Below are 14,229 nucleotides of genomic sequence, written 5' to 3' on the forward strand. Positions count from 1 at the left end.
ACAATGTGGAAAAAAGCAGCGCCGCACATATACATGCAAAAAAAACGGCACACCAAACAAGTGGATAATGAAAAACAAAAATGATCTCTCTCATTAGATGCAAATGTTGACAATTGTTGATTTTGTGTGTTTATTAGAGGAAAAAATATGTTTCGAACGCCGTTTTTTTTTTTCACTGAATGGCTAATTGTTCAAAGGTGCTGAATGAATGTGCACAACGCACACTCTGCTAGTATTCTCTCGATCAATGTAAAAGTACTTAAGCAAACGAGCATTTTAATGAATTTACGTGATTACTCGAAACGGTCATGTAATTAAGTGACAGTAGTTAGTTAGGTGAATTCGTATACTCACTCTATTTCATTATTTTAACTTAATAAAAATGTCGGCATTTTTTCGTTGTTGCCAGTCTCCTTGTCGTCTTGGATTTTGTGCGTTTTTTTTTTCTCTAGTTGTGTTTGGTTTGCACTTTAATTACGTATCGTGGTATATGCGACGAATTAACAAGCCTTTAATTATGATCTACTTGATTTTGAATAAATGATAATTCGATTAATAATGATTTCTTTACCAGTATTTATTAAAATAATATGAAATATTTTCATTGCTCTTTCTATCTCTCGACAAAAGATGTTGGTTGAATTCAATGATTATTAAATTAATAACAAACACAGCCATTCTTTTCTATATGTATGTTTTCTAATTAATTTGTGTTTCCTTTTTTGTATCTTTAGATATCGGATATAGTTGTCGGACAAGATGACAATGTGACTGCACGAGAAGCATTGTTGCGATGGGCTAGACGCTCAACAGCTCGTTATCCTGGTGTACGAGTTAATGATTTCACTGGATCGTGGCGTGATGGTTTGGCATTTTCAGCGCTGATCCATCGCAATCGACCTGATTTGCTTGACTGGCGAAAAGCACGATCAGCTCGACCACGTGAACGATTAGAAACCGCATTCCATGTTGTTGAAAAAGAATACGGAGTTACACGACTCTTGGATCCAGAAGGTAAGGAATACACTGTTTTTCTCTTTTTCTGGGATTGTTTCGCTGTGGAAAAGCTCCTCATTAGAGGAACAATCTATGTGCTTTTTTAAAAAATCTATCAGTACCACAGCTGTTGTGGGCACAGCCGTATTCCATATAATTTTTCAAGTGTCACACCTGAACACAAGAGAGAACAACACTTACAAAAAATGTGCGCGCACCTTTTCGGTGCCTGTAACAACTCTGATCAGTACTTTCCTGTTGGATTTTTCATGATTGCTTCAATTTTTTCATGATGTTTTCTGCTAATTAAAAAAATATATACACATTATGCGAAGAGACGAGCAAATTTCGAAGAGACGAGAATAAAGACGATTACAAAAAAGATCGAAAAAAATGTATCTAAGCGTCGTTTAATTCAATCATCACATTTAACTGCTGCTAAAAGTGGTTCCATTCAATTAACTACACATTCAGATCAAAATTGTTTATTTCGTTTCACGTTTGAAATTTTGGTAAGAGAACAAGAGAACAATGGCGATAACAAAAACATTTGCACATTGAAACAAGCGTTATTGTTTGTTGTCTTATTTCGATCGGTCTCTTCCTCCCTTTCTTTTTCTCATTCCTCGCTATCTTACGACCGTATATTCGTTAGCACTGTTGATTTATTGATTTATTCATGACTGTGTCTTCATTTTAGGCGAATTTCCGTATTAGCAACCAAACTCAATGTTTGTTTGTGTTAGCTTTTGTTGAATCGTTGGGTTCTTTATGCTCTCATCCGAGAAGCGTCTCTAACCGAAGCGAGAACTCACTCAAGTGCAAAGAAATAATTTCGTTTTTCACTTTTGCATTTTGGCATTTGAAACTGTGATTATAATCACATATATACACACTTACACAATGTTTTACACATCGCGCACCGTAATGAATTTCGACCAACCGATTGGTTGCAAACAAAAACACAAATCCATCATCGATGATACCTCTACCTGTACTAGAGCTAGGTTTGAACAAAAAAATGCCAATAATCAACCATGTGAAACGTGCATGTTTATATCTAAAATGGACAATACGATCCATTTTTCTTTCATTCAAAAAAATATCATTGTGTGACAATGTTTCTTTTTGCTCCTTCGAATGCTCTAACTTCCTGTGTTTCTTTCCATTTAGATGTGGACACCAATGAGCCGGATGAGAAATCAATGATCACTTACCTCAGTTCATTGTATGATGTATTCCCTGAGCCACCATCATTGCATCCATTGTATGATATGGATTCACAGACACGGGTCCACGAATACAAAGATCTTGCCCATCAATTGTTGTATTGGTGCCGTGAAAAGACATCATTATTACAGGAACGTTCGTTCCCATCAACGTTGCTCGATCTAAAGCGTTCGTACAACGATTTAAATCGATTCCGTAATGAAGAAGTGCCACCACGACAACGCGATAAACAAAATCTATTCAAAGTATACAAAGAGTTGGAGAAATACTTTGAATCAATCGGTGAAGTTGAGGTGGAATCAGACCTACGGCCTGAGTCATTGGAAAAGGCATGGCATCGTTTGCAATCGGCTATTGTTGACCGTGATACAATACTCCAACAAGAAATTCAACGTTTAGAACGTTTACAAAATTTGGCCGATAAATTGCAACGTGACATTAAACGCACTGATTCCCATATTACCAAACTTGAACAACGAATCTCCGAAGAAGCCAGACGCATCGAACGTCTTCATCCAATCGATGCAAAGAACATTTGCGAAGCTCTCGAAACTGAAATTCGACAACTCGAAACGCCCATCCAGGAAATGAATGAAGATTGTTTGGTGCTTAAAGATGGACGCTATCCACAAGCAAGTGATTTACAAAGAAAGTAAGTACATTGTGTACCCTCATCACCCATCCGTCTTCTAACAATTTTTTTCTTTTCTTCTTCTTTTTTCGAATGTTACAGAGTAACTAATTTACATAAACGTTGGTCACAACTTCGTGCCTCATTCCATACAAATTTGGTGCAAAAACTGTCCGGTTTACGTTATCCCGTCCAAGAAACAACTGTTACAAAACAAACACGTACAGTAATCGAAGCACGTCAAATTGATACTAATCCATATTTCCGTGATTTACAAGAATACACGGAATGGTGCCAAAATAAATTGAAAGAACTACTTGCAGCCGATTATGGTTCGGATTTGCCATCGGTTAAAGCAGAATTGGAACGTCATCAACAAGAGGATCATACCATACGGAATTTCCATTCGAAGGTGAATCATGCCGAACGACAACAAGTCAATTTTACCGGAGATGAATTGAATCTCTATCAGCAACGTCTTAGTCAATTGCAAAAAGTATACGCTGAACTATTGAGCACATCAACGAAACGACTTTCGGATTTGGATGCATTACAAAATTTCTTGCAAGCAGCCAGCGCCGAATTACAATGGTTAAACGATCGCGAACAAGTCGAAATTCAACGTGATTGGGCCGCCAAAGACCTCGATTTACCAGGCATTCATCGATACTATGAGGTAAGTTGATATCGAAAAAAAAGAAACTCATTTCATCTAATCATAGCTGTTATTGGCACCAGAGAGCTGCAAGGCACTCACTAGTAGCCGCACTCATTTCATATCATTTTTCAAGTGAATATAAGAAAGAGCAGCACTTACATGTAAAGTGTCAGCACCTTCATGGTGCCTATAACAGCTCTGTAACTACTAAATAGTAAATATAGAATGACTAAAAATACTAACAAATCAAGTAGAAATCGAATTTGGAACCAATGTTTCAAAATTTAACATTTAACACTAACAATTTCAATTTCTTAAAATTTTCAAGCGAAACTTTGGGAGTGGAGAGGATGTGAGTAAAAAAAATGATGTAGCTAGAAGTGATTTCATTTGTAAAGACATTTGAAAGAGTAGAAAAAAAATGCAAAGTTACATCCAAACGCTTGTCCTGTATTTGATATGTATTCTAGTTTAGAAAATAGTCCAGCATGATTGTGTATAGGTGTTTCCATCGATTATATTGTAATTTTCGGATCTGTTTACTTTTGCTTTTACAGAACTTGATGTCAGAGTTGGAGAAGCGTGAATTGCACTTCAGTTCGATTTTGGACCGTGGCGAAGCATTATTGGTGCAACAACATCCAGCCGCCAAATGTATTGAAGCTCACTTACAGGCATTGCAATCGCAATGGTCTTGGTTGCTTCAACTCACATTGTGCTTAGAAGTGCATTTGAAACATGCCACTGAATACCATAACTTCTTCTCTGAAATTAAAGATGCCGAAGCCTGGCTTACAAAGTAAGTTTAACAATGAAATCTTTTGTTGAAAAACAACAACAATCTAATAAAATCATAATTGAACACTTTCTCTGTAGACGTGACGAAATCTTAAACTCGAAATACTCACAATCGAACTTCGGATTGGATGAAGGTGAACAATTGTTGCGCGGTATGCAAGATTTGCGCGAAGAATTGAATGTATTTGGTGAAACGGTGAATCTACTGCAGCAACGTGCTCAAACCATAGTGCCATTAAAACAACGCAAACAGCCAGTAAATCGTCAAATACCAGTTCAGGCAATTTGTGGCTACAAACAAGGCAATATTTCACTTGAAAAGGGTGAAAATTGTACATTGATCGATACATCGGGTCGCGTTAAATGGCGTGTACGTGCAAATGGTCAAGAAGGACCGGTACCGGGTGCATGTTTATTATTGCCACCACCCGATCAAGAGGCAATCGATGCTGCCGAACGTCTTAAACGCTTATTCGATCGTACCGTTGCATTATGGCAGAAGAAACAATTACGTTTGCGACAAAATATGATTTTTGCCACCATTAAAGTGGTCAAAGGTTGGGATTTCGATCAATTTTTGGCAATGGGCGCCGATCAACGTAATGCAATTCGTCGTGCTTTGAATGATGATGCCGATAAATTGCTGGCTGAAGGTGATCCAGCTGATCCACAGCTACGACGCTTACGCCGCGAAATGGATGAAGTCAATAAATTGTTTGACGACTTCGAGAAACGAGCTCGAGCCGAAGGTAATTTTTTTTTTCAATATGAATTGAGTTTAAAGCCAAAGTGAAGGATAGGGAATGAACGAGTAATTAACCCATTCAAACCAATTGATTATCGATTATGTTTAGAGTTTTAATTTAAAATTATATTACACTACACAATTTTTTGTTTTGTTTGTGTAATCGATTCCAATGCCATGTCTCAATTAAGCTATTCATTATATTCGATTAAATATTTTGCGTGGGCTCAATCACTTTATTTAGCACAAATGGGAGATTTCTACCCGAAAAACGAGAACAAATGAGCAGACAGTGCATCGATACACACGATCTTATGACACTCAATGATTGTGGCTAGATCGAATTGAATTGCCACACATTTCATGGTGTTCAATCGTTGATGTCATGCTCTTGTGATATTGAGAAATCAAGCCCAAGGGATTGACACATCCCGTTATAATCAATTAATTGAAGCAAATATGCTTTTATGTTGTAATGACACTGAGACTGAGACAATGCTGACAAATTGGCAAATAATGAAAATGCTCCAAATGGATTTTAATCGATTTTCAATAGCGCCAAAATTAAAAACGAATTTTATTTCGCTTCGACGGAATAAATTCCATTCATATTCATTTAGTTTTTATTTGTTCTTCGCTTGGTGTACATCATTTCTTATTTAACAAGAAACCAAAAAAATACAAAATGCGGAAAATATTTCGATCAAATAGCTCTAGCTCGAATCGAGGTAGATTTGATTAATTAACATTTTCAACAATTTTTTGTTTTTAATTTTTTCGTTTCAATTTTTTTTTCTGCAGAGGAAAGTAAGCAAGCAACACGCATTTTCACCGAAGAATGTATTGCATTGAAGAATAAATTGGAAGATATGGCTCGTGAATTGGATCACATAATATTGTCACCATTGCCACGTGATTTGGATTCGCATGAGCATGCCGTTCAAATCCATGAAGATTATCGTCGTCGTTTGCAAAATCTTGAGCCCGAACTAAAGCATTTGCAAGATACATTCCGTACGATCACATTGAAAACACCACAATTGAAAAAGAGTTTGGACAATTTGGTGGAATTATGGAAGGAATTGAATACACAAAATGGCCTACACGGTGACCGTTTGAAATTATTGGGCGAAGCATTGTTCGGTTTAGAAGAAAATGAACAGGTCATATCCGATTTGGAGGGAGCATTGGCTAGACAACAAGAAATGCCATCAACATTGGAGGGCCTTCAATCGGTGTTGAAGACATTGAATGAATTACAAGATAAGGTTACAAAACAACAACCACAAATCGATAAAATGAATGATTCGGCCGATCAATTGGGTCGTATGGGCGTACCAACAAAGGTGATTAACGATTTGAAACGTTTGCACGCAAATGTTGAACGATTGAATGTTCGCTGGAATAACATCCGGGCTCAGTTGGCTGACAGGTAATATTCGCATCTTTTTTTTTGTCGAAAAGTCATTTGAATATAGAATTTTTTTCTCGGATTTTTCAGATTGATTGGTTGCGAAAATGCCATCGGAATCATGACAAAACTTCAAACAAGCCTTGCCGCCGAAGAAACTTGGGTGGATGGTGCCACTGAAAAACTATCAGCACTACCAACAGCAACATCAGCCCTTGAACTCGATGTAAGTACACGCTCATTTATCATATTTCATTTATACATTCACCAATGTAATGAAAAACCATTCACAAAATTCACCAAATCCCCAATTGATGACACTTCAAAATGTCTGTTCATATCGACACAAAGTCTCTATAGTATCATTATTTTGTATGATATATTTTTTTCTATCGCCTTATTCAAATAATTAGCTAGCTCCACGAAAGAAAAAAAACACATGTAGAAATCATTTCACAATTGTGTATTCGTCAAAATCGCAAACAGAATATCTGTATCTATAGAAATCTTCTTTGTCTGTGTTGTTGATATTTTTTCTTATTGATCCAGTATTTGTGTATTTTATGTTTTTTTTAGAACTGATTTTTTTTAGTTGAACATTTTTATTTAGTCAATATTTTTTTCCTTTTTTCTCAATCAATGTTCTGTTGGATAAATTTTGTTGTTATTTCTATTGTGCAATACACCAACCAAACGATATGGTTGCTATTTATTTAGTTGGAATTGAATATTATTAGTATTATTGTTTCGTTCAAATATGTATTTTGTACATATCGTGGATGATGGGGCCATTGTTGGCCCTGTTTTGTACATAAAAGGTAATTATTTTAAAATCGGTGGTAATGGGATAAACAAATAACAAACCAAAAATATGAAATCTCTCTCTCTCAAACACACACCCATCAAATTTTCGACAAATTTGAAATGAGCTAAATTTCACACCACCCCTCACATACACACACTCAACACGTAATCATTCAGTAGATCCTTAACATGATTTAATTGCAAATAATTCACAATTGTTGCAATGTCATTATTGAATCGCACACAGTTCACATGTCTGTCTTCTGATTCCCCCGTGACCATGGAAATGACGAGAAAGAGAGAGAGAGAAATTAGCAATATTTTTCCCTCGAATTTAACCCCCCAAAAAGTAGTAGATTTTGTTCCATGTTTTATTATATTCGTACGTTTACGTTTTGTTTAATCGTATCGCTAATAATTAATCGAATTTATATTTTGGGCTTTGGTTGTAGCTCTTTATGTATAAATTTTTTCTTGAAAAACAATTTCACTTTGAACATGGATTTCAGCCCAAAAAATGCTGACTCACGTCAAAAATATCCGTGGATACGGAACATGAAATTTGGATCACATGCGAAATCAGTTTAATCATTTCAGCAGGTTAAAAAGAGAAAGGTATTGTGAAAATTAAATTTAAAAAAAAAAACTCGATTTTGAGCAATCTTCAATCAAAACAAAACAAAAATCAACTTTCAAAAAAGCCCGAGACGTAAATACGATACTTGAATGGAACTGTATTTTTTGCATTTGAATGAAAATGTATAGCAAATTTTTGTATGTATCATTTCTACTACTATACTTAAAATTTGAACTGCCAACTGCCACTGTGAAATAAATGCAAGCAAACGTAGCATCCATCGATAATTTTGAGATTGATAAAGCACAATATATATGATTTGAACCAACAGCCAACATAATTTTATTTTTACACAAAATACACCACACAAATATTATTTAAAAAAAAAAAAACCAAAATAGTAAATACACAAATCAAACAACACGCGTTTCTACACTAATTTTTTTAACTACACATTTGGATTTAAGTTTTGAGACTACATGAACGAAATACCATTACCATGTATACTTACGCTATCGTTAACAAAATTGGGGAAAAAAATTAAAAAAAAAAAAACAATTTTTTGTTTCAAATTGTTTATATTAAACTGGGTTAACGATAGTGTAGATGCACTAACTTCATTATAGGATTAGATTAATTTTTTGTAATTTTTTTACTAATTCAAATTTTTTTCAATTTGTCTCCCCCCGTTTCTCTTGCCCTGCCCTTCATCCATGACCTGAAATCTCTGAATTCCCTTGCAATAATAAAAATGATTTTAAACAAAAAAAAACGGTGTAAACTTAAACGGTTTAATATTTAAATGAATTCATTAAATAAATTCGATATAAAAAAACTTGTCCTAATAAAATGTGCCATTGCTGATGAATCAACCAATGAACACACACATATACACCTCTCCCCCAAATTTGATCCTCATACCCTGCGCGAATACCAACATCAACATCAAAATAAACAATCATAATTTTAAACAAAATAAATCGGATAACTTTTTGCACGTGATGCGTTCGAACATCACAACACGAAAAAACAAAATAAAACATACACACATAAATCCAACGCACAAACACACACACAAAAAACAACAACATCATCGTACGAAAAAAAAAATAACTGCCCGAAACATCATTCACTTGAAATAAAACATACGCACAACATTTTCTCTCTTAAAATCGAAAGGATTTACTTGGAAAAGCTGTTGAACGCACACCAAAAATAGAACAGGTTAATTTGAATGGAGGTCGTTTGTTACGCGAAGCTAAGGTACGTTTAATTAGATGTAAGGTGTTCTGTTTTGATGTTGTCGCTGTTTTTATAATCAACATGCATCGAATTAGGTTTTTTTTTCTCTTGTGATTCGACGTTTAAAATGCATTTGATTTCGTTTGAAATCGAGATGAGATTAGAATAAAAAGGCATCTCCATTTTGATCAATGCGAGAATCGTTTTTATACGTGTGTGATTCGCAGAATTGTTGAGGTTTTCGATTGGAATGTCTGAATGAATGTTTCTATATTCTGAATGTAAAGCGATTGAATGAAATGTGTCACTCGTTTTTTTCGATAACTTCAATCGAATCTCTGTTTTTTTTATTCAATAAATTATAATCCACTTTTAAAAGTTCGAAAAAGTTAATTTTCCGAAAACTGCTTTTCTAACCGATACACACATCCTAATGGACCAGAATTAGTAGTGCTCATATAAAAATTCTACGCTGATTTGATCACGCATTTTTTAATCTTTGACCCAATTAATTTTTTCGCCAAAAAAAAAGTAGTTGAGTGAAGGGACTAGTCTGGAGACTTTTAACCGTTTAATTTAAAAATAGAGGAAATATATTTAAGCTAGTTTAACTATATTGTGCACCATTCGAAAAATGAAAAATTAAAAAAAAATTAATATCTATATATATATTTTTTAACCCACCAAACACGCAAACAACTACATCTAAATTGATCAAACAAATCAAATCTAATTACATATCAATAAAAACAAAAAAAAACATCGCATATCTACTAAAAACACACACATACACAACAATAAAATGCTAAAACAATAAACATAAACCAAAACAAAAATCGAACAAAAAAAAATTGAAATGGAATGCAATCAACGTCATCGATGGTTCAGATCTACGATACAAAATGTTTGCATTATACCGATTGGTTAGTCGAAACACGTCCCAGTTTTTCACCACCAAGACGTGATCTACGACCGCCCGGTCAAGATCCTGGCGCCAATGAAGTGTACACTGAACGACTTGATACGCTTAACACAAAGTTCCAACGATTACTGGAACTATTGTCACAACGTTTGAAGACCGCCGTCGAAGTCAGTGGTGCTGATGGATTGGTAAGTTATTTTTTGCCGTTTTTTTTTTTAAATTCAAAACAACAAACACATTCGATCCAATCAAATCGTTTATGGCATTGACCAAGGTAGGATGTTTTTGGTCGAATTCATTTTGTATGTGGTCATCGTTTCAACATTCGTTCGATATAAATGTATATGCATTCGAAAGAGAATTTGTTCGTTTTAATGACATAACCAAAGATATATCAAGTTTACATCATAGACTCGTTTTTAAGCACAATTTATTCAAATGAACACACAAGTGGGAATTAGACATTCTCAAGCGAATATGATTTCATTCATTTGTTTTTAAGCATTCGTATGGTTTTTTTTTTCTTCTTCTTCAAATATCGTTGTCGGTGTATGTTTTCACAATTCTCCAATTTCGAGACGAAAAAAATAAACACAAGACATTGAAATAGTAAACAAATATAATACATGTATATTGACGAGTAGCCCCACAGGAATGATGTCATATTCTTTTCCTTTTTTGAAGTCAACAAGTACTATTTGACTGTTCATTTTATGTTAATGGTTTCGTTGAATTTTGCGAGGTTCATGTTTTCTCCTTCTCTCTCTCTCCTTCCCTGTTACGTGCTCATTTGTCGATGAGATATTTGGCGATCTAAGAAACACCGCCCAAAGTCCGAACCAACATGACAGAATATCGAACGACTTTTTTGAGTTTGCATATCCTTCAAACGGCTTATTATTCTGATGAGCATCTGACATGAAAAGAAAATTTACACTCGAGTCATGACAGATGGACAAAAGTCAATCATTAACAACAGCCTTATAAAAAAAATGACGTAATTCCCCATTAAATGATTTGTATTAAACCACATTGAAGTTGCACTTATTTTCGCTTTATTTCACAATTAACGGACATACACAATCGTGCAGTTTAAATGGCTTTGCTTACACCGCAAATAAACAATGTGATCGAATGAAACCAAAGGCCATGTTATCACAATTGCATGGCAGATTAATTGGTTGTCATACATATACAATGTTTTCGGCATGTCGAACGTTATCAGTTTATATTAATAAGTTTATTTGTTTTTGTGTGTAAATTTGTATTTAAACATGATGTATTAAATGTGTGAAACTGAAATTCGATAGAAAACATATATCCAACGTGGATGAGCTTTAGACACGCAATCACAACAGCACAAAGCGATTATTATTAGGCGAAACGACAAAACTTTTTTACTATACTATAAACATTTCTTGTATGAAACATACACACAGTGAATGCGTCGACGAATTATCGGCACGTATCGTCTACAACTCTCTGAGAAACACACATCGAACGCATTCAACACAACAGGAATTGTAAAGGAGAAGAATACGCGCAAAATCGAAAGCGGTTTGTATGCGACGATGTTGTCGGCTTAGACATTCAACACAGTTCGACAATCATTTCAGTCGATGTTTGATAATAATCGTTTGTGTGTCGCATGTGCCGATAGCCGTTGTTTTCCGTATAATATATATCGCAATCGAAAAATTTACTTAATTTTTTTTTTAAGCCAGTTTGTTAGTCGTTTTCTTTGTAGTCGTTTTGGTTTTTTTCGTAACTCAAACGCAAATTATATTCTGGAAATAAAGTGAAATAATGTGCGATATCTAAATAATGTTTACAATTCGATAAATAAGTTGAACTTAAAAAAAAAAGATCGAACCAAATGAATGAGAATAGAAAAATGTGCCGAAATTGTTTGAGACGAAGAAATTATTGAGGCAAAATGTTGAAATAACGCGTTCTCAACGAACACAATTAGTAAACAACGTTTCTCAACCTATTTTTTTTGAAATTCACTCCGATCACTTTTGGGCAGTGTGTCACTCGTTCATAAATTTATTGTTTGATTCTATTTGTTTTACGATTTTGACTCAATTTTTCTTCGTCTCAAATTGAGATTCTCAATCGAGACAGAAAATAAATATATGAATGAATCCAGTTTGAAGATCGTTTCATTGCAATTCTTTTGTTTGAAATTCGAATCGAAATTAAAATGACCCACAACGATATGCCGAATATTTAAAATGTCAAAAAATAGACAGAATAAGTATGAGTGAGTGCTAAATGATGAATTTAACGATGCCATGAATATTTATAGTTTTGCCGCGAAACAACCGAAAAAAAAGAATATGTATATAAAAAAAAACCAGCGAAATAAAAGGCGCTCTCAAAAACTATACACACTTGAAATGTGTGAAAAAGAATCGACCGTATGTTTTCGTTAAAAATGTTTCGTTCGAAAGTAAAAGTGTATTTGTCAAGGCTTTGCAAAGACCAATCGAAAATCCGGCACATTTAGTTGTTGGTATATTCTTTGAATTTTTGATTTTTTTATTCTATTCGGATATTCATAACGAAAATGACGTAACTCATATAATGCCTGCCGATGGATGATCCCTTGGTGTTGTCACAAAAACACAAACTTTTTTGTAAAAACACATTTTAATTGATTTTTTAAACCAAATCAATGGATATCTACTGTTTTTTGTTGTTGTTGCATAGTTTCAAGCAATCAACACTTTCGCACATACACACACACACCTATCTATCAAAATCAAAGATTGTCATATTACTCATTAAGAGCGACATGTGTTTATTTTGTCAATTGGTTGTCAGAAATTGTGTGGCAGCGCATTTTTCCGCCACATCTAAGTCGTTAATTTTTTTTTCTTTTATTATTTTGAAGGTTATTCACAACCACTCAACGGTAGTGATATGATCGGTTTCATTCAAACAAATAGCGGAAATGTTTTCGTCTTGTTATGTCAAACGTGTTTCCCATAATCCCCCATAAATCCATAAATCGTCTATAATGATGCTGCTGAAATTTCCGAAATTTCTCACATATTTCGACTGTATACAATGACTTTAGAGAACTTGAAACGCATCGATTGTGCACACAATTGAAAAGTCCAAATGATGATAATTCTTAAACTGGTTTTCCACTTTTCATTTCGATTTGTGTGACATTTGCATTTAATTAGTTCAAATATGGCCAAATCAAGACCAACTCTTAGTTAATTACATTTCGTTGTTTTTTTTTTCGAAACTGTTTTTCTGATGAGAACATCAAATAAAAATGCAATTTTGAATGCGTACTTTGATATAAACCTTGTGCATGAGGTGAACTGCAATTCAAATGCATTTAATGCTAATGATTAAGTCGCAATAGCACAGAATTAGAAAAAAAAAATGTACACACACCGAACAATCCAGTGTGCCATTGTTTATTATCATGAACAAATAGAGAATGAGAATGTGAATTTTTTTTTTCGGCAAATCACATTCTAGAAATGTCAGTGTCATCCAAAAAGACAGATAAAACCGAAATAAATTTGAATTTTTTACTTAGAATCGATTTGCTAGTGGATTAGGTTAGTGTTATATATCTGCGAATATACATATATAAATTCGATAACGTGATTTTACACAGTATTTAATCGGTGCTGTTTCATCGATACGAATCGTTGTGCGGCAACTGAGAGTAAAGTGCACAAATACGCATACAGAAAGAGGAACAGCTGATTTTGGTCGTTCATTGTTCAAATTCGGTGCAGACGAATAAACAGTTTGTTCGCGCAGCACATGTACACATATCGAATGGTATATACGTGAATACGATTATCTATGTGTCGAATATGCCAGCCGACACTGACGTTTATAGTAAGAAAAATCCATCGAACCATACGGTTGTTATTCAGAAAATTCAGTGTGTGTTGCCGCATCCATTTCGAGAACTAACGTTGTTTTGCGAAATAGTTATTGATTTTCATGGCATAAATAGGATGAAAAAAATGTATAATTTATTGAATCATGAAACGAAATAAATATCCAAGTAGCAAAACGGTATTGTTGATTGGCATCGTTGGTTTTCAGTCCGAACTCAAGTTGGTCGTTTTTGAAATGATTGTGACGGTATCGGTGATTTTTTGGGCGTGAGCTATTTTCCTTAGTGAAATGCACAATTTGTCGGCACATATTTCCGCATGAATTTATTCGAAT

General features: G+C 34.4%; 1 protein-coding gene across 28 annotated transcripts in view; it reads left to right on the forward strand.

Moving 5' to 3' along the window:
- LOC116344958 (dystonin) overlaps positions 1 to 14,229 on the forward strand; it is a 121,745-nt gene that overhangs the window by 72,484 nt on the left and 35,032 nt on the right. For 18 of the 28 annotated variants that reach the window (XM_031773878.1, XM_031773896.1, XM_031773972.1 and 15 more), the window contains 9 exons: positions 735 to 1,014; positions 2,170 to 2,878; positions 2,960 to 3,533; positions 4,073 to 4,314; positions 4,392 to 5,062; positions 5,860 to 6,490; positions 6,560 to 6,695; positions 9,030 to 9,113; positions 9,981 to 10,202. In XM_031773878.1, coding sequence (XP_031629738.1) covers positions 735 to 1,014; positions 2,170 to 2,878; positions 2,960 to 3,533; positions 4,073 to 4,314; positions 4,392 to 5,062; positions 5,860 to 6,490; positions 6,560 to 6,695; positions 9,030 to 9,113; positions 9,981 to 10,202 — 3,549 coding nt within the window. Of the gene's footprint in view, positions 1 to 734; positions 1,015 to 2,169; positions 2,879 to 2,959; positions 3,534 to 3,843; positions 3,868 to 4,072; positions 4,315 to 4,391; positions 5,063 to 5,859; positions 6,491 to 6,559; positions 6,696 to 9,029; positions 9,114 to 9,980; positions 10,203 to 14,229 lie in introns of all 28 variants that reach the window. The other 10 variants (XM_031773886.1, XM_031773820.1, XM_031773840.1 and 7 more) reach the window with 4 other exon arrangements.

This window comes from Contarinia nasturtii, unplaced genomic scaffold (genome assembly GCF_009176525.2).
Source record: "Contarinia nasturtii isolate CC-2019 unplaced genomic scaffold, AAFC_CNas_1.1 Cnas_scaffold_129, whole genome shotgun sequence".
NCBI lineage: Eukaryota > Metazoa > Arthropoda > Insecta > Diptera > Cecidomyiidae > Contarinia > Contarinia nasturtii.